Source organism: Sinocyclocheilus rhinocerous, unplaced genomic scaffold (genome assembly GCF_001515625.1).
Source record: "Sinocyclocheilus rhinocerous isolate Xijiao unplaced genomic scaffold, SAMN03320098_v1.1 scaffold2138, whole genome shotgun sequence".
Lineage (NCBI taxonomy): Eukaryota > Metazoa > Chordata > Actinopteri > Cypriniformes > Cyprinidae > Sinocyclocheilus > Sinocyclocheilus rhinocerous.
Genome location: NW_015656024.1, coordinates 169,744 through 194,093, shown reverse-complemented (window position 1 = coordinate 194,093; position 24,350 = coordinate 169,744). Strand labels below are relative to the sequence as shown.

Genomic DNA, 24,350 nt, shown 5'->3' with positions numbered 1-24,350 from the left:
ATATACTTTTTTGATATTGGAACACCCTTACAATAAGCTCCAGCACAGTAAAAGACTCTAAACACTGTAATTCTAAGTTTTATGGTCATTATGTGCAGCCCTGTTCAGAAGCTTCCGAAGAAACACACCAAAGCGAAACGCACGCGGGTGGAACGCATGAGAAGACTCTACACGCAGTGCAAAGCTCCAGGTGATTCCTCCTGTAGATCAGTCTGTGTGTTCTTTTAGAGATACCACCTCACCTCACCTCACCTCAGTTTCTGCTGTGTGTCCCACTAGACCCGCTGACCCCCCAGACTCCTGGTGCTGCTCTGGGTCCAGATGAGCAGGAACACTGGGAGCGAGAAATGGACGAACTGCTGGAATGGACTGACTCCCTTTCTTTCAAAGAACTAGATGACCTACTGTACGCACAAACTTAGATATCACAAGTTTTTTTGATGATTAAAAAGTTTACAGTACAATCAACTGAATACAACAACCAGTAAGACTATTTAAAAAAAATAATAAAATGAAATGACATTCATGACTATATATATGCACCTTGCATTTTAATAGATCTATCTATCTATCTGTCTGTCTTGTCTATCTGTCTTAAGCCGCTTTTCCATCGTCAGGTTCTCATTGCTTAACTGTTCCATTATGGTTTCGGATATGGATATGGTTTGGTTTTCCACTGTGGCACTGATAACAGAGCTCGTAATACAGATGTATCAGTCGTTGCCATGGTAATGCAAGTACAGTATTTACATACAGTACGGTATGAGATGTAAGTAGTGACTGTATTATGAAGGATGATGAGATATTTCAGTTTGCTTCACTCAAATAGCACACTTGACCAGCAATAGAGAGAAACTACACACAACCGAGCTGAAGTGGAAACTGGAACCGTTTCTTGCCGTTCTTAGAACCGCTCAGCCTGACGGTGGAAGAGCCGCTATAGATTAGCTAGTAAATACAACAAATATGCCCCCTGTGATATTAAGGCACCTCTGCGTTTTATCTTTCATAAAATAATAAATCATATATGTTTATACATTATGGGCCAGATATGCTAATTGGCATGAGATCGCAATCCCATAAAAGCACTAGTAGGAGTGTAAAGTTCTGTGTGCGATTTACTGAAAATAAGCAAATTAAAGAACACAGATGCATCCAGATCATTTCCATAATAATGCAGTCTACCAAGAGCAGAGCAAATTAGCAATTATTGTGTCAAGTGCAAAACGGGTTAAAACCACTGATCTACTGTGTTGGGGAAAGTTACTTTTAAAAAATAATGCATTACAATATTGCGTTACTCCTTTGTGTTACTTAGTTACTTTTTATGGAAAGTAATGCGTTACATTACTTTTGCAGTACTTTTTCTCATCTGGGCTTGGCTTGCTTGTTTGTTTCTATTATAAAAAGGTTATCATTTTTGTATATGTAAAAGGCTGAAGGAAATGTAAATTCAACATGGGAAAACAAAGTAACTGCATAACTTATTTGAAAAAAGTAACTTCTTGTAAATTAAAAAGTAATGAATTACTTTACTAGTTGCTTGAAAATAATCTGATTACGTAACTTGCATTACTTGTAATGCGTTACCCCCAACACTGCTGATCTATAATAGAGATCATTATATATAGATCAGTGATTAAAACATGCTTTTTGGGCTTTAAATAATGACACAAATACAGTAAATTGACTAGCGTATAAACCTTAGTAAATTACTTTGCATGATTAATTTAAATACTCTCAGAAATTTTGCGTTTGAAAAGGAAACTCCTACAAATGCATAAGGTCAGCCACAAAAATAACTGTCCACGCAAATTTTTCACTGCACGTCTTTAGTAAATCATGACAGTAGTTTTTTACACACTGCATGAACGGTAATTTTCAAAAATCCATAATAGGGGCACTTTAATGCCTAAAGAGGGTTTGTACTAGTATAAGCTATTAGTAAATCTGGCCCTAGATTTGATGCGGCTTCAGATTTTATAAATGAATCTTTTTACTACTTGATACTTGTTAAGTGCTGAGTGGTGTGTTAACCTAGTAAGAATACTCTGTATTACCAGAGTGTTTTTGGAGGTAGATGATTAACTGGCAAAGATTTAAAGAGAAAGTAACATGCATCATTTTCTTAGTATAATGAGAAAGTTACATACAAATACAACATGAATCTGAATTGTGTAGGTGTAACTGATGTGATGAATGGAAGCTAGATGTTTTCACTAGTGAGGAGAAACTCAAACTGTTTGATCAGGCCCTTGAAGTCCACTCTGTTTTCTGGGGCGTGACTCCAGCAACTGTGCATCTGAGTGTACACCTGCAGCCACAGACACACGTCTATTGAAGAATCTGCCCGTAATATAATATAATACAATAAAAAGTCAGAGAAAAGAGATATCTCACCATTTCAGGGCACGAATCTGGACATGGCATCCTCCAGCCTTTCTCAAGAGCTTCTACCAGCCTGGCCATGGTCATCTGCCCCTGAGACCGGCCAATCATCTTCAGGAATACCTACCAGAGAAACATACAAGAACAGGAATTAGCAGATGAGTCTCTGTGATTATAATACCTGATGTATTTAATATCAGGTTTATAATGCTCACCCGTGGAGGGCTGTTGTCACGGTCACAGTAGGTCATGATTTCATAGAGAGTGACCCCAAATGACCAAACATCAGATGCCTTATAGAACTTCCGATTAATCAGACATTCTGGAGCATACCTACACAGAGGACATGACTGGGGTTTAGCTGGACCTTCAGTGGACGTCTGTGCATATATACAGTGAAACTGGACTTACAGACATAAAAACACTTGTTAAACATGTTTTTTTTAAACAATTAGTGTAAGGTATTGTCTGCAGTATGAGAAAAGTCAATAATAATAATAATAATTCATTACATTTATATAGCGAAGGACGGTGCTTTTTACAGTATAGTGTCCCCGTCACTATACTGGGGCGTTAGGACCCACACAGACCACAGGGTGAGTACCCCCTGCTGGCCTCACTAACACCTCTTTCAACAGCAACCTAGTTTTCCCAGGAGGTCTCCCATCCAGGTACTGACCAGGCTCAGCCCTGCTTAGCTTCAGTGGGCAACCAGTCTTGGGCTACAGGGTGATATGGCTGCCAGTTACAAGTCAGTAATGTTTAAAATAACTGTTTTCTATTTCCCTATTCAGAAAAGCTGAATTTTCAGCATCATTACTCCATTCTCCAGTGTCTCCAGTGTTCTAATATGCTGATTTGATGCCCAAGAAGCATTTCTTACCAATTCTGAAAACAAATATTAATATTTCTGTGGAAACTGTGCTACATTTTTTAAGAATTTTACAATTATAAGTGTCACTTTTGATCAATTTACAGTTGTTTTCAACTGCTTACACACAAAATCTTTACTGGTCACACAATTTCTGAAACCTGACACTCTAAAACACCAGAACCACACACAAAATCTGCAAAACCATACACCAATTCTCGGCCTTTGACTCAGTTTTCAATTTCATAAAACACTTTTTGCAAAACACAACACACAATTCTCTATGTAGCACACAAAAATCTAACAGGAATTAATATTATAGCAAAGGTGTTTGCAAATTTTTGTTTTTGAGATGTGTTTGTGATATTTTGAATGCAGTGCTTCATTTTGCAAGAGATGTGAGGCATTTTGCATTTTGTGTGTTCAATTCTTGGATTTGTGTGTAAAGATTTGAAAAATAGAGGCAAAGTTTTGAAAATGTGTGTAAGCAGTTGAAAAAAAAACTAATACATCCTTGCTAAATAAAAATATTAATTACCTTTAAGATTTTTCAACTCTTATTTGATAAGAACAGTGTAGAAATGTTCTTTAAAAATGCATTAATAATGTTGTTTTTTTCCCCCGGATATTGTTCCAGTGCGTTAGGTTTAACAATGCAGTTCCTTCATATGGATGTCTCTTGTTCTTTAAGCAAAGACATTTGCTTGAAATTGTGTGGATGCTGAAAAAGGATTATGTGATAATCAGAGCTGTGCAGTAGTACGATTTCTGTCATTAAGTTGCATTATCTGCTTAGACACCAACAAGCAGTGGCCCAGAGAATTGTTTGAACACTTAAGCTGCACTTAAAGAGAATTTTATTGCACAAGAGCATTAAGACAAGTCCAAATATTCTCTTCATTAGGTTAGCTTTAAATATACTGTTTATAATTTAATCCCAACCAACAAATGAAGAGTTTATTTGCAAAAACAGATAACTCCGTTTTTTTATTTTTCAAAAATCATGTTTTTTACTATGTTATCATGTTTTTATTGTGTTTTATTGTGTTAGTTAGCTGTATTTTTAGTTATGTTCTAACCTAATCAAAATAACCCAACTGCAGTTTGATTGAGATTAATTGGAATGCACAATGAAAAAACTATTTTTTGAAAATTGTTAAAAATGGAGTTATGTTTTTTCAAATGAACTCTTCATATATATATATATATATATATATACACACACACACACACACACATATAAATGTACAGAGTTCAGCTATTATTAAACAGAGAGAATACTACACATATCTGTTTGTCAGCTACAAATATATACACACACACACACACACACATATATACATACATATATGAAGAGTTTATTTGCAATAACAGATAACTCCGTTTTTTTTTAATTTTCAAAAATCATGTTTTTTATTGTTATCACGTTTTTATTGTTAGTTAGCAGTATTTTTGAGTTTTTTTAACCTAATCAAAATAACCCAACTGCAGTTTGATTGAGATTAATTGAAATGCACAATGAAAAAACTATTTTTTGAAAATTGATAAAAATGGAGTTATCTGTTTTTGCAAATGAACTCTTCATATATATATATATATATATACACACACACACACACACACACACAACTTTATAAATGTAATTAATAAAGTACTATATTCAGAAAGCATAATCTGTTGCACTGTCATCATGGTAGGTGTTTGATTTCAAAGGGAGAAGGTAATAGCTTTTCCAGATGTATAAATCATTTGTCCTTTATAGAAATATTCAACAAATTTATAAGCAAAAAGCTTAAACAGTGATTTACATAATGATTAAAATATGGAGTGTAAGCAGGAATGAGTGCTGCTTTACCAGTACACAGGACTGTCCTGTTCTTCGGTCACTTTGTAATATTCCTTATCATCTTTGATGCTCTTAGTCAGACCAAAGTCCCCGATCTTTACAAGTGATTCATTCTCCACTAAGATGTTTCTCGCTGCCAGATCCCTGTGGATGTAGTTTTGAGATCCCAGGTACTCCATACCCTGTCAAACACACAATATTTATACCGATTTATACCAAAAGATGGCAGTTATAGTGATAGTGATGGCTTCTGTTGTGCAGTCTAAAAATGCATTTGGAAACTTAAGTAGTAACAAATAAAAATACTGAATATAAGTGAAAATGGGTGAAGCTATCTATATCTATAGCTATAGTTATCTATTGTATTGGCTACATTACCTGACATATCTGAAGAGCATAATGCAGCAGTCTCTTCTGATCGATGTTGGATTTGTTACGGGGCAGGTATTCTTTCAGACTGCCAGAGGGCAAGTACTCCATAATGAGTTTGATGTTCGCTCCTCCTGAGTGACACACATTCACCCCAAGCAATAATACAGTAAGTACATATAAATGGGCTATATATTCATTTGTCTTAGTTATCAAGTTAAAAAGCCATCAAGATTAGAAAGCGATGTAAATATTGTGTGTAAACAGGGCCTTTGTGTTTGTAGCTGTGCTCATGACATGCCTTCGTCGTTGCAGATGCCTTTGTATTTGACGATGTTTTCATGGTAGAGGTTTCTGATGGTGCTGATCTCTCTCCTCAGGTTGCTGCACTCATTTTCCGTTTTCAGAGATTTGACAGCCACCAGCTCACCTGTCTGATCTCCCTTAGGATCATACAGACACAGTTCCACCATCCCAAAGTTACCCTGGACAAGATTGATAAAGAATAATACAAGCAGATAATGAATCAAGAACACATTAATCCAAGGGGATTATGGGATTTAGGAGGGAAGAGAGGAAATGCAGGGATCTCATTGTGAATGAATCAAGTTGGTCCAGATTTCCAATTAGAATCACTAGTTCGAAATTCTAATGGAATTTGTACCGTATTCCTATTGAAATCTCTATAAAATCTATAATATACAATTTCTGTAAACTGGTTTTGTTGTACTGGGGTTACTGGTAATCATAATAGTCCTTTTGGGAACAATAGTGTTGTTATTGTTAAATAAAACTAAAACAAAAATCAATTAAAATAATTTTCGTTAATATAAATAAATCTGAAATAAACAAAAAAATTTAATATTAGATCAAATGAAATGATGCCTTAATATCTAAGTGAAATTAAATTTAATATAAACTGTAAAAATGTATTAGATTAAAGATAAATAGAATATCTTTCTATAAAAATACAAATGGCAAACGGACATCAAAAAATACTAAAATAAAAGCTTAAAATATAAAAATAAAAGCTCATTTTAAATATGAATAAATACTATAATACTATATAAATAATAGTAGAATAACACTGATTGGGAACTAAAATGTCTTCGAAACAAATCTATGTTCTATGAATTCTTTCCAAACAAAACATTTCCAAATACTTCTAGTACTTTCCAATACAATCCAGTAGAAATCATGTACATGTTCCTTTATTTGACTTGGGAAGAGTAACAGCACGTGACAATCATAAACCTGGAAAAGTCCAGTACCTCTCCAAGTTTTCGGATTTTCTTGAGAAATCTTCTCTTGAAATCTGTAGGATCAGTCTCCTGTGGAGGAATTGCCTCCATAAGGTGAAGCGCTGTAGATAAAAAAAAAATACAATCAATTCAGTAATGTATATAAATACAACCATGAAGGTTACTCTAAACTGTGTTTTAAAATTTAAATAATACCATTTTTAATAAGAATGAGATTTGTAAATGAAGGTTGTAATTGCTGTCTATGGGAGGGTCAGAGAGCTCTCAGAATTCATAAAAAAATATCTTAATTTGTGTTCTGAAGATGAACGGAGGACTTACGTTTAGAACGACATGAGGGTGAGTAATTAATGACAGAATTTTCATTTTTGGGTGAACCTTCCCTTTAACTGTCATGATATTTTTAAAATCAAAATATATTATTTTTGGGGGGTGAAATATTTAAATTTTTTGACGTAATTGATGACAAAAAGTTTATTTATTAATTTTTTTTCCCAGAAATGTAGCAAGGACATCGTTAAAATAATCCATGTGACATCAGGGGTTCAACCGTAATTTTACGAAGCTACGAGAATATTATTTGTACGCAAAGAAAACAAAAATAACGATTTTATACAACAATTCGTCTCCTCCGCGTCACCCTGATGCTAAATCTATTGCATAAAGAAGAGGTAAAGACTATTAGTGTTTGTGATGATCGTGTGATATTATGTGACAGATACCCTTCACGTGCTGCTCTTTGATGCGTCCCAGCTCTCTCACTATGGCTCTGAAGAACGGTCTCTTCCTGGGGTCATAGTTCATGCACTGTGAGATCAGATCAGCCAGTTCACTGATGCTGGGAGTGACCAGAGTGCCGCACACATCGTAGAATCGCTCTTTCTGTTTATGCACACACAGATGTTAGATTAAAAGTGTTATAGTCAGAAACAAAGGACAAGAATTCCAATAAAACAACTGCTGCTTTGGACAAGTATAAATGAAGAGTCATCGTAGAAGGGTAAAGCACCTCTGAGAGTTTCTTTTCACGCAGAGGCACCTCGCCATTGTAGCAGATCTCCCATAGCGTGGTCCCAAACCCCCATTTGTCTGCTGCAATGCTCAGCGCTTTGGGGGTTTTAACACACTCTGGGGCGATCCATGGGATCCTGTCAATACACTCTGAGCACAGGCACAATCAGGAGCGTTAGTAGTGCAAAATGGACTCTCAGAAACTGTCATTTAGTAAAGTCAATATACATTATACTGATTATTATTTAACCCTTATAATGCATTCAGGTCTGTTTTGACCTGGAAGAGATACATAAAAAAAAATTTTGTTTTTAGTAGGTAAACAAAACTTTTTAAGACCCTCAAAATACACATTTTTTACAATTATTTTTTAAGAGATATAACCATTTAGATTAAATGTTATACTTTCGGCTCATTTTGGACCCGGGTATGTATGGAGTACCCCTAGGTGTCAAAAATACGTTTGTAAAATGATCTATGAAGTTATATTAGTGCCAAAAGGCTTTTGTAAAATATATTTAGCTTGTTCCCCATATCTCACACACTTTTGGGACTAAACTTTGTTGAAAAATATGAATATATACGCCTATTGACAAACCATTGCAGCATGCAAAATTGATCACATTTTTTCATCTGAAAGTGAAAGTTTATGCAAGTAAAATGAATTTATTGTGTCTGGAAACATTTCAGAGTAGTATTTGCTGTTTTGATGCTGTTTTCTTAGAAAAGAATATGCAAGTTTCATAAATGTTTTTGAGCAATCATGAGTTAAATTCAAAGAAATGTATTCAGATTACATTCATTCTAATGGGGTTAATACTGGTTATTATCAGATCAGAATTATCAGATGTTCTTATGATTGTGACATACAATGATTTATCATGAATATTGAAATAGTTTTAATTTCACTACAGTTTATAGTATTAATCATAGTTTTTTTTCATGTGTAATTTGAAATTTCAAAGAATTTCTAAATTTTTTAATTAATAAAAATGCAATAATAACACAGTAATAATATGGTAACATTCAAAACTGACATTTTTTCACATTCACTCATTAATGAGAAGTTGTTGATTGGCTCTAAAAATGCACAAATAGTATACAGATTTTCAATGCATTATGGGGGTTCAATTATTTTACTATTAATCTGTTAATATATTCGATTAAATGTTAAATAGATGTTATTAAATAGTCACTGTGCACTTGTATAGTGCAAGGCTATACAGAGGCTCTCTGGATGAGTGTGAATGAGCGTGTGTTACCTGTTTGGCTGAGCACAGCGATGGACAGTCCAGGATCACTCAGTTTAATGAAAGGACCACCTTGTCCTTTCAGACCATCCAGCTTCAACAGGACATTTTTAGCACAGACATAGCCATGGACAAGCTTCTTATCCTCCTGAAAGAGAGAAAATAAGACAGAGTCCTATTTTTCTGCCTCAAACATCCCATTAGAGAGTTCTGAATTATATATGTACTTTATGAGTAAAGCAGGATATCAAATTATCCCCTGGAAAATGGATACTTGATAATTGCCGCATGTTATTGTTGTGATATATGAATAACATCAATAATTACAGTAAACATCTCTTTTGTCTGAATCGGTTATTCAGCAATTGAAATTAAAATGCCGTTCATACAGACAATGATTTGAAAACACTTGTTCTATGATGAACTGACTTCTGAATTAAAATTTCTAAATTAATTTTGATACTTTTTGCTGACCTTTAAGAAATATCTCTAGGTTGTGTAACTGTCCAGTGTCTTTAAAAGGCTGAAATTCAGTTTGTCGTAATCTTGCATTATTGTTTTAAATTTCTAAATTAATTTTGATACTTTTTGCTGACCTTTAAGAAAAATCTCTAGGTTGTGTAACTGTCCAGTGTCTTTAAAAGGCTGAAATTCAGTTTGTCGTAATCTTGCATTATTGTTTCTTTGTTATTAAAAAATAATTATAATAAAAAACATTTAAGATGCTAAATATTTGTACACCTTACAGTACATGGTAAGCTAAAACTAAAAAACATAAGCTAAACAAAAATATATGTAATATATAATACTAATGACAAAAATCACACAAAAAAATTACTAAAACAAACTAAAAAAACAACAAAGAACTGAAAATATAAAAATAAAAGATAACTCAAAATACTAATAAATACTACATTATTATTATGGTTAAATAATACTGAAATAACACTGATTCAGAACTAAAATGTGTTCTTAAATATCTATGTTTTATGAATATTTAAGATGTTTACACCTTAAATACACATTTTATTTCAAGTCATAAAATCACTGACCCATAAGTTGTAAATATTTCACAAAATGTAAACAAGGGTGAAACAAGGTCAAGTTCAAACTTAAATATTGTACCAAATAACTGAGGACACTGGAAAGTTGCTCCGCAACTTGGAACTTCCAGGAGGGCTTGAGTTCAGAGCGATGATTTCTCATGAACAGATCCAGAGGGCCGTGCTGAACAAACTCCTCCACCATAATGACTGACAGAACAACAGCAATGAGACATGAGATCATCTGCAGTCAAAGGTCAACTATTTCTTTAATTTCTTTACAAATACAAATAAGTATTGTTGCATTTCTGTCTGGTGGAGTGGGCACACTTACTGTCCATGCTGTGCATGCATACGCCATACATCAGAACCATGTTTTTATGTGAAATCTGCTGCATTACACTGACTGTGTCCAGGAAGGCCTAAGAGCAGTAGAGCAGGATTTGTGAAGGCAATTACCAGTAGAGTTATCTACCTACTGTATGTATCAATAGATGTGGTGCCACTTACAGAAATGTGTCCTGCTGCCAGCACCTTCAGAACCACATCCACCACCTCATGGCCTGAATAACCGTCATCATCCTCATTTCTCAAATTCAGCTTCCCAGAATATATGTTTGTGCAGGTGCCTTGGCCCAGGTGTTTCTCCTGTTTCATAAATAACAGTTTCAATACATTGCTTTCCATTTCTAGGCTCTAGATAATTTTATTATTATAATTATTATTATTTATATATGACCCTGCTGGAATATCCAACTTAAACTGTAACACAATAACTGTTCTAAGCTGCTTGACCATCTTGGACCTGGTCTAACCAGCTTCAAGACATTTTCTTAATTAGTATTTTTTTGCATAAACATCATTTAAACCACTTAATCAAATAATACATTTTACATTCATTGTGAGATAAAAATAAGCTTATATGACACCAAAAGTTTTACATTTCAGTTTTACTATTCTCAATTCCGATACCACAGCAAAAACTACTAGTCTAACAAATATAAAGATCAAACACTATTAAAGACAACTGATTTACTTATAAGCAAGTTATAGCACATAAAGATACAAAGATACAAACTAAACAATGCTTTAGACTTTTAGGTTTGTAGGTGTTCAAGCACAAATATGTTTATCAGTGAAAAATAGTCACTGTTAAAGCTACAAAAGTGAGTGAGTGATTTTCTCTCTCTCTCTTTTTTTGGATTAACATTAAGGACACCGGCAGCAGCTGGTAAAATAGGCGCAGTCACTTTAAGAGAAAATGCATGGATCCAATATGATGATACACATCTGATTTTTTCAGTTCACTTAAGACGTAACCGACTGTATTCAAGGATACTCACCAAGATGGGTATTTGACAAACATTTGTTTGTATTTGTCCATTCAAGCAGAAAGAAAATAAGAGGCGACGTTGCCCGAGACGCAGCTCTATGTGTGTGCGCTATGTGCACAGAACACACTGTATGGAGTTGTTATTTGCGTCTTCTTGCGCTTGAATGCTTTAAAATCACTTGAATGTTCTAAATGGGCAGGTGTATTTGTCTGTTAAAGTGCAAGAAGTCGTGAAAGAGAATTCCATTTGGGGTTCGTGCGTTGTCAAGAGACAGACCACAGCACGCAAATTCTGAATTTAGTTCTATCACGTAGGGCTGCACAATTAATCGAATTTCTAATCGCGATTACAATTATGGATGCCACAATTACGTAATCGTTCAAAGCGGCAATTAATCGTTCAAAGTCCACTTATGTTATTCTTATCCGATGTATAGTTGGCATTTGAGGCTTAATACTATAGAAAAGCACTAAAGGTTTTTCAGTTAGTGTTTTCAGCTCGTTTATTTTCATATAAAAATACGGCATGCAGTTGCATCAAACAATGGTATAAACATCATTCAACGTAAATTGTGATAATCGTAATTAATAATTGCAATTACAATTTCAAGGGAATAATCGACAATTATGATTTTTGTCATAATCGTGCAGCCCTACTATCACGTGAATTTGAACGCCAAATATAAACGAAATAAGTTTATTTTTCACAATTTCAACTTTTTTTCTCTGAATTCTGTGCTCACATCACGCAGTTAACCAAGGAATAATTTTCACCAAATTGTGAGTCTTTATGTCACAATTCGAACTTTTCTTTGGAATTATTACTTTTTTCCGCAGGACCGCGATTATATTCTGAGTTTTTATCTCACAATTCTGACCTTTTTTTCTTGCAGTTTTCTCTGGGTTTTTTTTCTTCTCATAAGTCAGCATTGTGATATATAAACTCAGATTTGCAAGATAAAAAAGTCATTATTACATCTTTATTATTTTTTCATTCTGTGGTAGAATCATGCTTCCATAAAAAAATACAATTTAAAAAATATGTGAAAACCGTAGCTGGTTAAACCTGGTCAATGTTCTGTCGCTGATAGTTATTTTTTGGGATACAAGACATAAAATACTACTTAGATTTTAGCAGTGCAGCATAATGGTTGTTTGATCAGCTTACACCAGCTGGTCAGGATGCACCAGGAAATAACTTCTCACTATAGAGAAATTTGCTTGTTTTCTATGAAACAGGTTTGACTTATTCACATCATGCATATAAGCAAACAGTTTTTAGATGTCCAACCTGGGTAATGTCATTTCTGAGGATCCTATGGATGACTGCATTATTTAAGGAAGAGTGTGGCAATGCTGAATCTTTCCTGGTCATCATGACAAGGTTGGATTGCTCTGTGAAGCAGTAAATGGAAGATTATTCATGTTTCTTCCATCTTTTAAGACATAAGGATGATTTCAGTACAATAATAATCTAACATCCCTAACAAAAAAAAAATATATATTTAAAATACACTTATTTCATACTAAGTATAGTTCAAATGTATTAACATATTTACTCGAGATGTACTGATATAAAAATTATAATTAAACTTTATTTAGAGTACTACTTGTGCACAATGCACATTTCTTAATATTAAGCTTAAAATGTGTTTTAATGATGAGGATTGTATGATCTTTGAATAATAGCGGTCTTTTAATGCAAGATATTAAGAGTGTACCTAAAGTATACTTGCAATAGTTCCACTTTTTTACTGCACAATTAAATATAATTCAGTATATCTTTAGTTGGACTTCAGCACTACTTCCGCACTATTAAAGTGCATTAAGCACAAAATTAGTTGTTCCAATTTAGCAGACTTCCAGTATACCAGTTTAGTATACTAAAAGTACAATTGCCGGGTATATTTATTAAGCACATAAATATGTAAATGTATTTGTAGTATACTTAATATGAAAAAAAATATATTTGTAATATACTTAACATGGAAAAAATGTATTTCAAATACATTTTTGTATATTTATTTTTCTCTAGGTTTACAACCGATTTCAAATAGAACATCTTAACTATCATAACTTTGCATGCCAATTAATTTGATTATACTAGTGTTTCCTACAGGATTAATTTTTACCCTGTTGTTCCCTACATACTGTACATAATCATGCCACTGCATGCGTTTTAGAATAAATATAAAAATCTAGTTCAGTTTGAAACTAAAATTAAATTATTTTTTTAAGAAGACACAGATTATCTATATTTGAAATATCACTGTTGGTGTGAAGCTCCAGTACCTTTGGGTTGGGGTGGACAGCCACGCTCAAGTCTTAAGCTGGTGTGGTCTGTTGTGAGACACTGGCCAAACAGGTGGTCCGTCAGCTCTCTCAGAGTGGGCTTCACAATATTTGTCCCAGTCAGGAGGAAGCCCTGTGCGCTCGCCTCAATCTGGAAGTTCTTGAAGGTTTTGGTGATGCTGCCATAACAATCCTTCTAGAATAAAAAGGTCAGTTTTGATTTGCGTTACTTACTCAGTGTGAAACATAGAAAAACGTCAATATCCTAATTTTATGCAAACATATTTACATACATTTACACTGTTCGTTTATTCTGCGTTTGCTTGACTTTTACTGAGGTCTCTTTCCAAAAGCAGCATATACAATAATAAAGCGAGTACCTCATTGCATATGACAGTCAGGAGAACATGATCGAAGTCGTGAGTGCTCCAGCGCAGCAGATACATGCCCTCCTCATAACCTTCCTGCTTGAGTTTATGGATGGCATATTCAGTACTGAGGGGTACAAAAGAGATACCATTACATCAGCTGTTCAAAGACATTCTTCTCTGTCATTTGATGATTGTATATTAGACAGTTTTAGATGCTGAAAAACATGCTGAACAAATTAAATAGGACTACAGAAAGTTATATGAATTAAGGGATGAATTCAAGTTGAATTATTATTACACTACCACTGAAAAGTTTGGAGTTTTTGAAAGAAGTCTTTTATGCTCACCAAGGCTGCATTTATACAGTAAAAACAGTAATACTGTGAAATATTATTTCAATTTAAAATAATTGCTTTTTATTGTAATATATTTTTAAAAAAGTAATTTATTCCTGTGATCATTACTCCAGTCTTCAGTGTCACATGATCCTTCAAAAATCATTCTAATATGCTGATTTGCTGCTGAAGAAACATTTCTGTTTATTATCAATGTTGAAAACAGTTGTGTTGCTTAATATTTTTGTGGAAACCGTGATACATATTATTTTCAGGATTATTTGATGAATAGAAAGTTAAAAAAACTGCATTTATTTGAAATCAAAATCGTTATTAACATTATAAATGTCTTTACTGTCACTTAAAACTATTAATTTTTATAAAGAAAATTTTGAAATCTTACTGACCCTTCACTTTTGAACTGTAGTGTACAAATAATATAAATAGCATACTCAAAAATAGGTTGTCATTTACCCTAACATCGTTCCAAATCTGTATGACTTTCTGCCATAGCTTACAAATCTCATTCACATTTGCAATTTTTAGGGATAAGTTAGCACTAGATGATGGCAAAAGTAATCAATATGGAAAAAAAGAAGATAATTACATTTTGAGTCGATAATTCCACTTTGTCTGATTTTATTCTGTTACAGTGAATAAAATAAGCTAATATACTGTACTGTGGGACAACAAACAATATAATGGCACTATATAATGCAACCTTAGAACATTCGAAATTGAATATGCAGAAGTACAAAAGACATTTGAAAGCTACAGAGGTGGGAAAGATTACCGTATTGGCCCGAATATAAGACGACCCTGATTATAAGACGACCCCCCTTTTTCCAGATGTACCTTTTGGAAAAAGGCTTTTTAAAAAACAAATCTTGTTTTTTCTCAGTAAAACACATTTTGTCTTCAATTATTTTCATATTGCATATTTTTCCTATTTTAATTTTTGTTTTGAAAGTATGGTAAAAACTGGTAAAATGTACCAACAATCACATTTAAAAAATATACACTTTTTGATATACCATTAAAAAAACAAAAAAACAGGTAGCCCATCTGAATTAGGACATTTAGGCTATCCATCTAATACCAGCCTACCAAAATCTTATTAACAGTAGAAGTAAAATCTTACTGTAGTCTTCAAATCTGGGTACAGTCTTACGTTTTAAAATCACAAAGGGAGTTTGGTCCCATCAGGCTAACGTGACAGTCACGACTCATGCAGCTGTAAGGTTTTCTACTTCTTTTGTTTTTACTTGCGATCTTTACAACACGCATTACATTACGTATTTCATGGCACACTCGTTTTATGCGTATTTGGCGCCACCTATTGTTGTAGGTGTATTATTGACATGTCAAAGTCTAGACCCTGAATATAAGACGACCGCGTTTTTTCAGATGTATTTCCAAGAAAAAAACATCGTCTTATATTCAGGTCAATACGGTAAATAATATTTTGGTCTGTTACTCTATTAAGGTATTTTCTGATTCAGAAGTCAGTGCTTGATAACCACTGCTTACTGCTGGCCATTGTTGAATAGAAAAGAGCAGGGACCAGTTGCATAAACACTGCCATTGTGTCAAGACTGTGTCTTATGAACTAGTATGACTAGAAGTTATTATGGGGCTAATCAGCCTCTCTTTTCGGTATCAAATTAGATGAAGCTACGTTTTTTAAGTAGCTGACTTCAATGAAGTTATTGTCTAGTCTTAGCAGTTTATGTAGCCGCGCCCAGCATGAATATTTATTAAAACATCTCCTTTTGTGTTCCGCAGAAGAAAGAAAGTCATACAGGGTTTGGAACAATACGAGTTCATTATCATTTCTGGAGGAACTATTAATTTAAAAGCATGATGAGTACTTGATTGGACCATGGCAGCCCTCTCGTAGGTTCTTTTCCAGTGAGACGGGAGCCACATCCCTGCAGAGGAAATGATGCGCATCTACTGTGAGCCTAAAGTACCCATCTACCAGACTGCCAAAGGACAGCGCCTCCTCATGGGATGCCAGCTTCAGCTCCTGAAGAAGATCACAAACGTAAGAAAAGTTCTGATTTCCCCTAAATGAGCCAAACTGATCACAGATCTCACGGTAAGCCTCACCATGTTTTTGTTGTCCTGTTTGTGGATGGTAACCACAGAGTATTTGATGAGAAGATGCGTTATCTCATTAAAGTCTGAAAAGAGTGTCCATCTGTCCTCTCCTGCATCATGTGATGCTATTTTACTCCGTTTCTTACTGCCTCTCTTTGATTTACGTCTCTCCTGATTGGTCCACGGATCTGAACTGGCCTTAAAAAAAATAAATATGTGACATTAAAAAACTGTAGAGTTAGAAACAAATAGAAATATTGAACTCTAAACTGAAGAGTGAAACTTCAGCACGTACACTACCGTTCAGAAATTTGGGGTCAAGTTTATTTGTTTTAAAGATGAATAATTTTATACATCAAGGATGCATTCAATTGATCAAGTGATAGCGATTTACAATGTAACAAAAGATTTATATTTAAAATAAATGCTGTTCTTTTTTAAACTTTTTATCCATCAAAGGATCCTGAAAAAGGTTTTAATTTGAATATTAATTAATTTAATTTAATATTGAACATTTTTAATATTAAGCAGCACCAGGGTTATAAAAAGTTTAAAACTAAAACCATTAAAATAAAAAAAGTTAACTGAAATAAAATCAAATATAAAAATTACATTTACATTTACAACAATTACATTCATTTTCCCCCCAGCTATTTGCCATGACAACATTTCTCATTTTTATTTAGTTTTACCTGATGAACTAAACTAAAATTAAAACTGAAATAAAAAAATGTGTGAAAAAACTATATAGACATTAAAAAACTAACAAAATTATTACAACTTTAAAATGAAAATATTCATTCATAATATAAAAATGAAAATAAAAACTTCAAAATATTAGTAAAAATGATCTCAATGATACTAACATAACACAGAGCAGCACAAATGTATTTAGCATTGCTAATAATAATAATAATTGTTTCCTGAGCAGCAAATCAGCATATTAGAATGATTTCTGAAGGATCATGTGACACTTAAGACTGGAGTAATGATGCTGAAAATTCAGCTTTGCCATAAATTCAGCTTTGGACCCTGGACCACAAAATTAGTCATAAGGGTCAATTTTTTGAAAATGAGATTTATACATTATCTGAAAGCTGAATACATAGGATAGGACAATATTTGGCTGAGATACAACTATTTGAAAATCTGGAATCTGAGGGTGCCAAAAAATGTAAACATTGACCAAATCACCTTTAGCACACCTCGCTTTTCAGAACAATGAGCTTTGTAAAAATTGACGCGTTTCAGAAAGGCGGGGCATAGAGGAGAAACAATAATGTACAGTATGTGGAAAATAATGTGTTTTTTGAACCTTAAACCGCATAAACACATTTCATTACACCAAATACACAAAATAATGTTCTTTTTAGCAACATCATATGACCCCTTTAAAAAATGTTGCTACAGTCTCAGTCATGAAAAATAAACTTGATGAATAAACTAAGACTAAAAAAGTGCCATAAAGTACTCTTGCTCTTACTCAAATTCACAGACAGGAAGATTTTTTTCAATGGCATCATGGGAGATGGCCATCACCGCCATACCCAAACACTCATTTTCTATCAGCTGGACGTCATTCTCATCACGAGTGCTACGCAGCGGTGTCAGATCACTCTGAAAGTCACACTGACTCTGCAAAACACACATACAAATGAGCAGCCACAACTTTCTTGAACAGTACGTCCTTTAAAAGCAGGCAATGTTTTTGTCACCGTACCTGTGCGTAGAGGTACGTTAGTGAAACTACATCCAGAACAGCTGTTCCTGTAGACCCCGTCCCTCGCTTGAGACTGTGTCTGGACACTGGATGAGATGTCTTGAGAGATGTCCCATGCCAGTTTGTAAAATAGAATCTGCCCCACGAATGGCATTATAACGTCAATATGTAACATCATTTCAAATAATTATGAAGGTGTCATGTCAGTCTTATGCACACCCCTTCAAGTAAAGTGTAACCCAAATATCACACAAAACAGGGAAGAAAAACTTAAAGTCCGGGAATACCTCATGCGATAGTAAAGCTTCAGTCTTGTAGTCTCATCAATAGTGAATGAGTGATTGGGTGCATACCAGATCTTGCTAAATTCATCATAAAGGGCGAACAAACTGCTACACAGTGGAGATATACCTGCAATAGCGAGACATTATTGAGTCTGTGATGATTACAGTGTTTATTTTGTGGAATAGCTGAAAAACCTACCCAACTTCTTGGCAGCTTCAACACACAGCTCCTCTGCTGTGAAACTTCCTGAGAGATGAATGATCTGGTGTGTCTCTGGCAGGTAAAAATGGATCTCGAGCCCCTGTAACATCACTGAGGCCATGACTACTTCTTGTTTTTCAGCGCTTTATTAATGAGGTCCCGGCAATATTCCATTCCAACAATTTCCTAAGTATAGTAAAATAAGATTCTGTCATCGTACATATGATATAGAACAACATTTCCCTCTTTGAAATACAGTAAAGCATGTTCTTTACGAACACCTGGACTCTTTACAGACAGTTTAATAGAAACCGAAAGTTCGCAGAAGAGCTCAATTCACGACTAACACACTTCTCTCCTATTTCTGACTGTCATTAGTGTGTCTGGATGCTTACAGCGACATCGAATGAACTTATAAAAGATATAAATCATGGAAACGAATTTTACCTTACCGTCGAAAGATCATCTGGACGAGAGTCGCTTCCGAAGAAATTGATGATGACGAGTTTCGGATAAATTACGTGACCCACACACTGAATCTGATTGGCTGTTTGACGTTGACGTCACCTTTATGTAACCCTTAATTCAGTAGAGTTTCTGTCACTGTAACATGATCATGAAACAGCCCTCCTGAGAAAGCCTCATTTTCCAGCGAAAAATTCTGTGTTTACGGGTAGCGGTGTTTACGGGTAGACATTTTCTAGTCTCGGATGTTGTCATTTTGTTGATTTCTTTTTTCCCCAATACAAACTTGCACAGTAAATTCGATTAAATATGTATGCATTTTATTGTTTAAGCTACTTTAAGATGAACTAGGCTAATATAATATTCATTATTATTAGCTAGACAGACAGAGAGAGATAAACTAAAAATAAAAAATACTTCAAAAGTATTTTTTAATCTTAGTTAATGTTAATTTCAACCGTTTCTAATATTCAAATCCAAAGTTTTATCTGGTAATGTTATTTAACGGACCTGAGCTAACATGATGTAACAGTAAGACAATCAAAATCAAAACAGTACGTTAACAAAGATAAATAAATACTGTAACAAATGTTCATTGTTAGTTAATGCATTAACTAATAACTACAGTTACAGATAGAGACTGAACCGACGTAAATATTACTACTACTACTACTACTAGGCTAATAATATAGGCTAATAATAATAACAACAACAACAATTATTTATTTGTTTGTTTTTCTGGAGATCAGTGGATTATTTTTTATATTCAAAGAACAGTAACATACAATATTTTATCAAGAAACAACAAGAAGAAGAAGAGGTAAAAAAGTTAAAAACAGATACAAGATACACACACACACACACACATGTATATATATATATATATCAAATAAATATATTATAAAGTTCACAAACTTTAAAAGTTTTTAAGATCAGTAGATTCTCTGTAAGTTTTTGTAAGACTGCTCCTTTAAGGGTGTATCAGTAGTTTGAGGAAATAGGAAGTCAGTCCAGTAACATTTAGCACAAAGAGAAAAAACAAAACAAAAGGCGTTTGTGAATGATGGCAGGAATAAAAGGTAAAGCTAAACGGCAACTCTTGTTCTGATCAGTGCAACACTTTATAACACTTTATAACACTTTTAACAAACCACGCCGATGCTTTTACGAGTGCATCTGCTGGCGATAGTAACCTAAGTCTTGTATACTTTGTTGAAGTTTCATAACTACAGACTGCTACGTAAAAGGTCTAAGTATAATATAACTGCAGATTGGTTAGTTCAAATAAAATCTATTAAGTGTCATGAATTGATGGAAAATAATACGTTGTCAACTACGGTTTAAGTTTGACTTAGATTTACTTACTTTAGTTATACTGTTGTGCGGCAGTCTTTTTTTTCAGTCATATTCCGTATTTAACCTATGATAATCAAATTGAGAAATGATCTTAAACATGAAAAATCACGGAATTTATTTATACGCAGTTTAGTCACCAAGTACGTCACTTCTGCAGTTGCGAGCTATGGCCGCGAGGGGGCCATACAAACACACGTAATGTTTCCGTGCTCAAATCCTTGGCCCTTGACTAATCTGAATGATTGCTTTTCAGCTCTTGTTGCGTTATCCTTCAGTGGTGCACTTGGACTGACTTTTCTCCTTTTGGGATGTGCACTGGAACATTTTGGGTAGGTCTCTGTTTTTGTCATCTGTAAAGATCTTAAGTGCAGTAATTGAAGATAACCTCTATGTGCTTCTTTCCTCACAGAGTGTACTGGCCGATGTTTGTCCTGGTCTTCTACATCCTGTCACCTATCCCAAATTTAATAGCCAGAAGGCATGCAGACGACACTGAGTCAAGCAATGCATGCAGGGAGCTTGCATACTTCTTAACCACTGGAATTGTGGTGTCAGCATATGGGCTACCCGTTGTGCTTGCACGAAAATCTGTGGTGAGTTCAGAATATGCTTTATGTCCTGCTTCGGTTTTATCTTGACCTTTTTTATACTAAAAATGGAATAGTTCACCCAAAAATGACAATTCTGTCATCATTTACTATATGGATACCAGTGTTATTCAAAATATCTTCTTTTTGGTTCAACAGAAGAAAGAAACTCATACAGGTACAGAACAAGTGGATGGGGGGTAATGATGACAGAATATTCGTTGTTGGCTAACAACATATAATACAATACAATAAAACGTATAATTTTAGCGTATAATAAAAACATGTCCAAGTCACGTTTAACCTAAAAAGAAAGAAAGAACGAAATATATTTTATTTATATATTTTGTATTTAATTTTACTTTACATTTTATTTCATTTTTAACCAATTCATACTTTTTCATATTTTTTATACTATTTAGAGATGCTATTATAGTTAATTTATTAATATAGCAAGTTTATTAATAGTTTTTTTTATTTGAATATTTTGTTTTAATTTTGAATTTCGTTTGTCATTTTGCTGTGTTTTTGTTGTTGCTGTTTTTTCAATTTTTTTATAATATATGTGTATTTGTAATATATATTTTAATATATGTCTATATAGTTTTATTATAAAATGTTTTGTTATGCTGTATTTTATTTCAGGTAACAGTTTATTTCAAGTAGTGATCATTTTAGTTGTGCTTTCAGTTTTATTTTTTTTTTAATCAGATATAATAACTGATGAGAATGTGGATATTTCTGCATTAATGAAAATTAGGGTGGATTAAAATGCAGATACCTTACTGGTTTTTGAAAATAGTCTGTCTTCCGTTCTTTAAATTATTATTTCTTGCTTCTTTAATCAGATTTCCAGGTCAAATATGACCCATACAGCTCATATAATAATAGCTTAGAGGGTTATAACAGAATTCTGTTTTGTACAAGAGGAAGAACCTTCACTCTGATGGCATTGATTAAATTTCATTATATTTTTGGTCAGATTGCATTTAGTGCTCACAGTGTCCTCAAAATGACTTAAAAGCTTATACAGACAGAATATGCTTTCTAAAATGGCAAACCAGACAGTACACTGAATGAATGGAACTAATGGCTGTCTTCCTCTGCAGATCCAGTGGGGCGCCTGTGGCCTGGTAATGGCAGGCAATTGTGTCCTTTTTCTGACCATTCTGGGTTTCTTCCTGATATTCGGAGGTGGAGATGACTTTAGCTGGGAACAGTGGTAAAACCTATCCGGAAAAGAAGAACATAACTACATTATATACTACGAAACTTTAAATAGCTTGCCGTGGCAATGCTGATTAACCCAGGCCTTGACAGAGACTGTGTCCATTGCTTTGTTTTACTCTGGGTTATTTGCTTTGGTGCTCTGCTTCTGCCTTTTCATTTGCATTACATATGCATGGCCCTGTGTATACAATAATTTGCTTAAAAACGGTAATTATGAAGTTGCATTTATAGAAATATTGCATTTAAACTTGTTTGAACAGCAAAAAGGGTCAATCTCACAAAACCTGTATAGTACAGTATGGCTCATATTTACTCAAATCAAAAGCAAAAAAACAATCAGTTATGATTTGCTTAAATAAAATGAAGCCTGTGTGTGGAACATTTAAGATTTTTTTGTATTAAGTTTAAAATTAAGATTTCTTCCCCATCCTCTCATCAACAGATGTGGTTTTTTTTTTTTCAACACAATGCAAAAATTATTTATTATTTGATAATATTAAAAACAAATCATTTTGCGGTATTACACAAGAGGTTCGCAATCATTCGGAAAAAGTCCTAAAAGTAGGCTTCTACACTGTTTTTGTGAGATTCGTGCTCAAATAATTAATTTTAGTATGAACTAGAAATCTTTTATGCAAGCCAATTAAACCATCATCAAGATTTAGAATTTAATAATACACAAAGGTAAGCATAGAATTAACATTTTTCTCTCTCCTTTTTTAGCAGCTTGAATTGTTAGTACTTAATTATCCTGATTAAATTATGAATGATCATCATTTGCACTTGATATATAGGCCTGGCAGTTAAGAGGCATAATGAATTATAAAACAATGCCACCTAAGAGCAATGCTTTGTGTTTGCAAACAGAAGCACTGTAACCATGGCAGTCTATGAAGTGTTTTTGTCTTGTCTTGGGTCTGTAGAAACAGGAAGAAAAGTTTTAAATGCGTGCAGAATACAATCATAAACAGCCTTTCAGTGATTATAGAATGCTTATTATAGTTGCTTTTTATTGGAACGGCATATGATTCATGAAATTCCAGAAACATTTTCTTACAACTGACATAATTCCACATCATAGCTTATGAAACACTTTGACATGATTATATAATTTAATATATTGTAGGCTATATAGTAAATTAATAGAGTGTCTGAGATCCAGTTTCACCTGAAAGACACAGTGTTCAAGTTTAATGATTGACAGTTTCACACTACTGCTGTTGTCATTAATAGTTTATAAAGGATTATAAGTTTATCATTTTATCCACCGTTTAAAATCTTCCTGTTTTGTTTCTTCAGCGGTTAGACTGACTTGTATAAGGGATGTTTTTGATATACCTTTGTGATCTTGTTTCAGCACTTTCAAACAATATCTATTTGATTATATGAATAAAAAAAAAACACTTGAATTTTTCATTTTTTGTCTTGTCATAAGTTTGTCTTTTTCAGTAACTCTATATAATTAGCGTCACTGTTTATGTTTAAAATTGCACTCTTTTTGACCAATGTGACTTTAAATCATAGCGATGGCTTCTGTTGATGTCAAGTGCCAGACTACTTAGAGAGCAGAGAAATACAGATCAGAGGATGGCTGTTCAGTGAGTGTAACTACCGTAATATATAAGGTCTGTTTCAAAGACATGTTCACACTGAAATATAATGCATGTGAGTGACAGCACAATGACAGACTTGAATTTACATCTGGTTTACTTCCCATGTTTGTTGCAGACACAGGATGCCAATGCAGAGAGTAAAGATGTTACATATGATATTTTTGTATCTGGAGGTGGCAGATATTGTAGGAGTGTGTGCAGAGTCACTGAGAAATCACTGAAGCTTGAATATGATGGGTATGAGAAAAAAAGCCATAAGATTTTCTGGATTGTTGCACCTGTGTGGTCTGTCAAGGTCAGGTGATCACCTTCAACATCTCAGATGTTTATTTATTTATCTGGAGGTCTTGGTCTTCAGAATCTCAATTCAGCTCCTGTTAATGTAGTCATAATTGTTTTTGATAATAATTTTGATTATA

At 33.8% G+C, this 24,350-nt stretch overlaps 2 protein-coding genes across 2 annotated transcripts in view; one reads left to right on the top strand and one right to left on the bottom strand.

Annotated features, from left to right (window-relative positions):
• Positions 1-18,825, bottom strand: part of LOC107719272 (tyrosine-protein kinase JAK1-like) — a gene marked incomplete at its 5' end in the record, with an annotated part of 33,208 nt that extends 14,383 nt beyond the window's left edge. Inside the window, 22 exons of the mRNA XM_016526664.1 lie at positions 1,861-2,314; positions 2,401-2,511; positions 2,604-2,721; positions 5,115-5,287; positions 5,484-5,608; positions 5,776-5,959; positions 6,746-6,837; positions 7,459-7,618; positions 7,746-7,897; positions 9,010-9,145; positions 10,123-10,250; positions 10,375-10,462; positions 10,551-10,688; positions 12,665-12,768; positions 13,666-13,861; positions 14,046-14,160; positions 16,243-16,400; positions 16,484-16,667; positions 17,958-18,109; positions 18,195-18,330; positions 18,482-18,605; positions 18,678-18,825. Coding sequence (XP_016382150.1) covers positions 2,207-2,314; positions 2,401-2,511; positions 2,604-2,721; positions 5,115-5,287; positions 5,484-5,608; positions 5,776-5,959; positions 6,746-6,837; positions 7,459-7,618; positions 7,746-7,897; positions 9,010-9,145; positions 10,123-10,250; positions 10,375-10,462; positions 10,551-10,688; positions 12,665-12,768; positions 13,666-13,861; positions 14,046-14,160; positions 16,243-16,400; positions 16,484-16,667; positions 17,958-18,109; positions 18,195-18,330; positions 18,482-18,605; positions 18,678-18,825 — 3,030 coding nt within the window. The remainder of the gene's footprint in view (positions 1-1,860; positions 2,315-2,400; positions 2,512-2,603; positions 2,722-5,114; positions 5,288-5,483; positions 5,609-5,775; positions 5,960-6,745; positions 6,838-7,458; positions 7,619-7,745; positions 7,898-9,009; positions 9,146-10,122; positions 10,251-10,374; positions 10,463-10,550; positions 10,689-12,664; positions 12,769-13,665; positions 13,862-14,045; positions 14,161-16,242; positions 16,401-16,483; positions 16,668-17,957; positions 18,110-18,194; positions 18,331-18,481; positions 18,606-18,677) is intronic.
• A 1,293-nt stretch (positions 18,826-20,118) lies between these two features.
• LOC107719262 (leptin receptor gene-related protein) lies at positions 20,119-24,350 on the top strand. Its single transcript, XM_016526644.1, has 4 exons — positions 20,119-20,224; positions 20,755-20,830; positions 20,911-21,094; positions 22,198-24,350. The coding sequence occupies exons 1-4, from the start codon at positions 20,206-20,208 to the stop codon at positions 22,312-22,314; spliced, it is 396 nt and encodes a 131-aa protein (XP_016382130.1). The 5' UTR covers positions 20,119-20,205; the 3' UTR covers positions 22,315-24,350.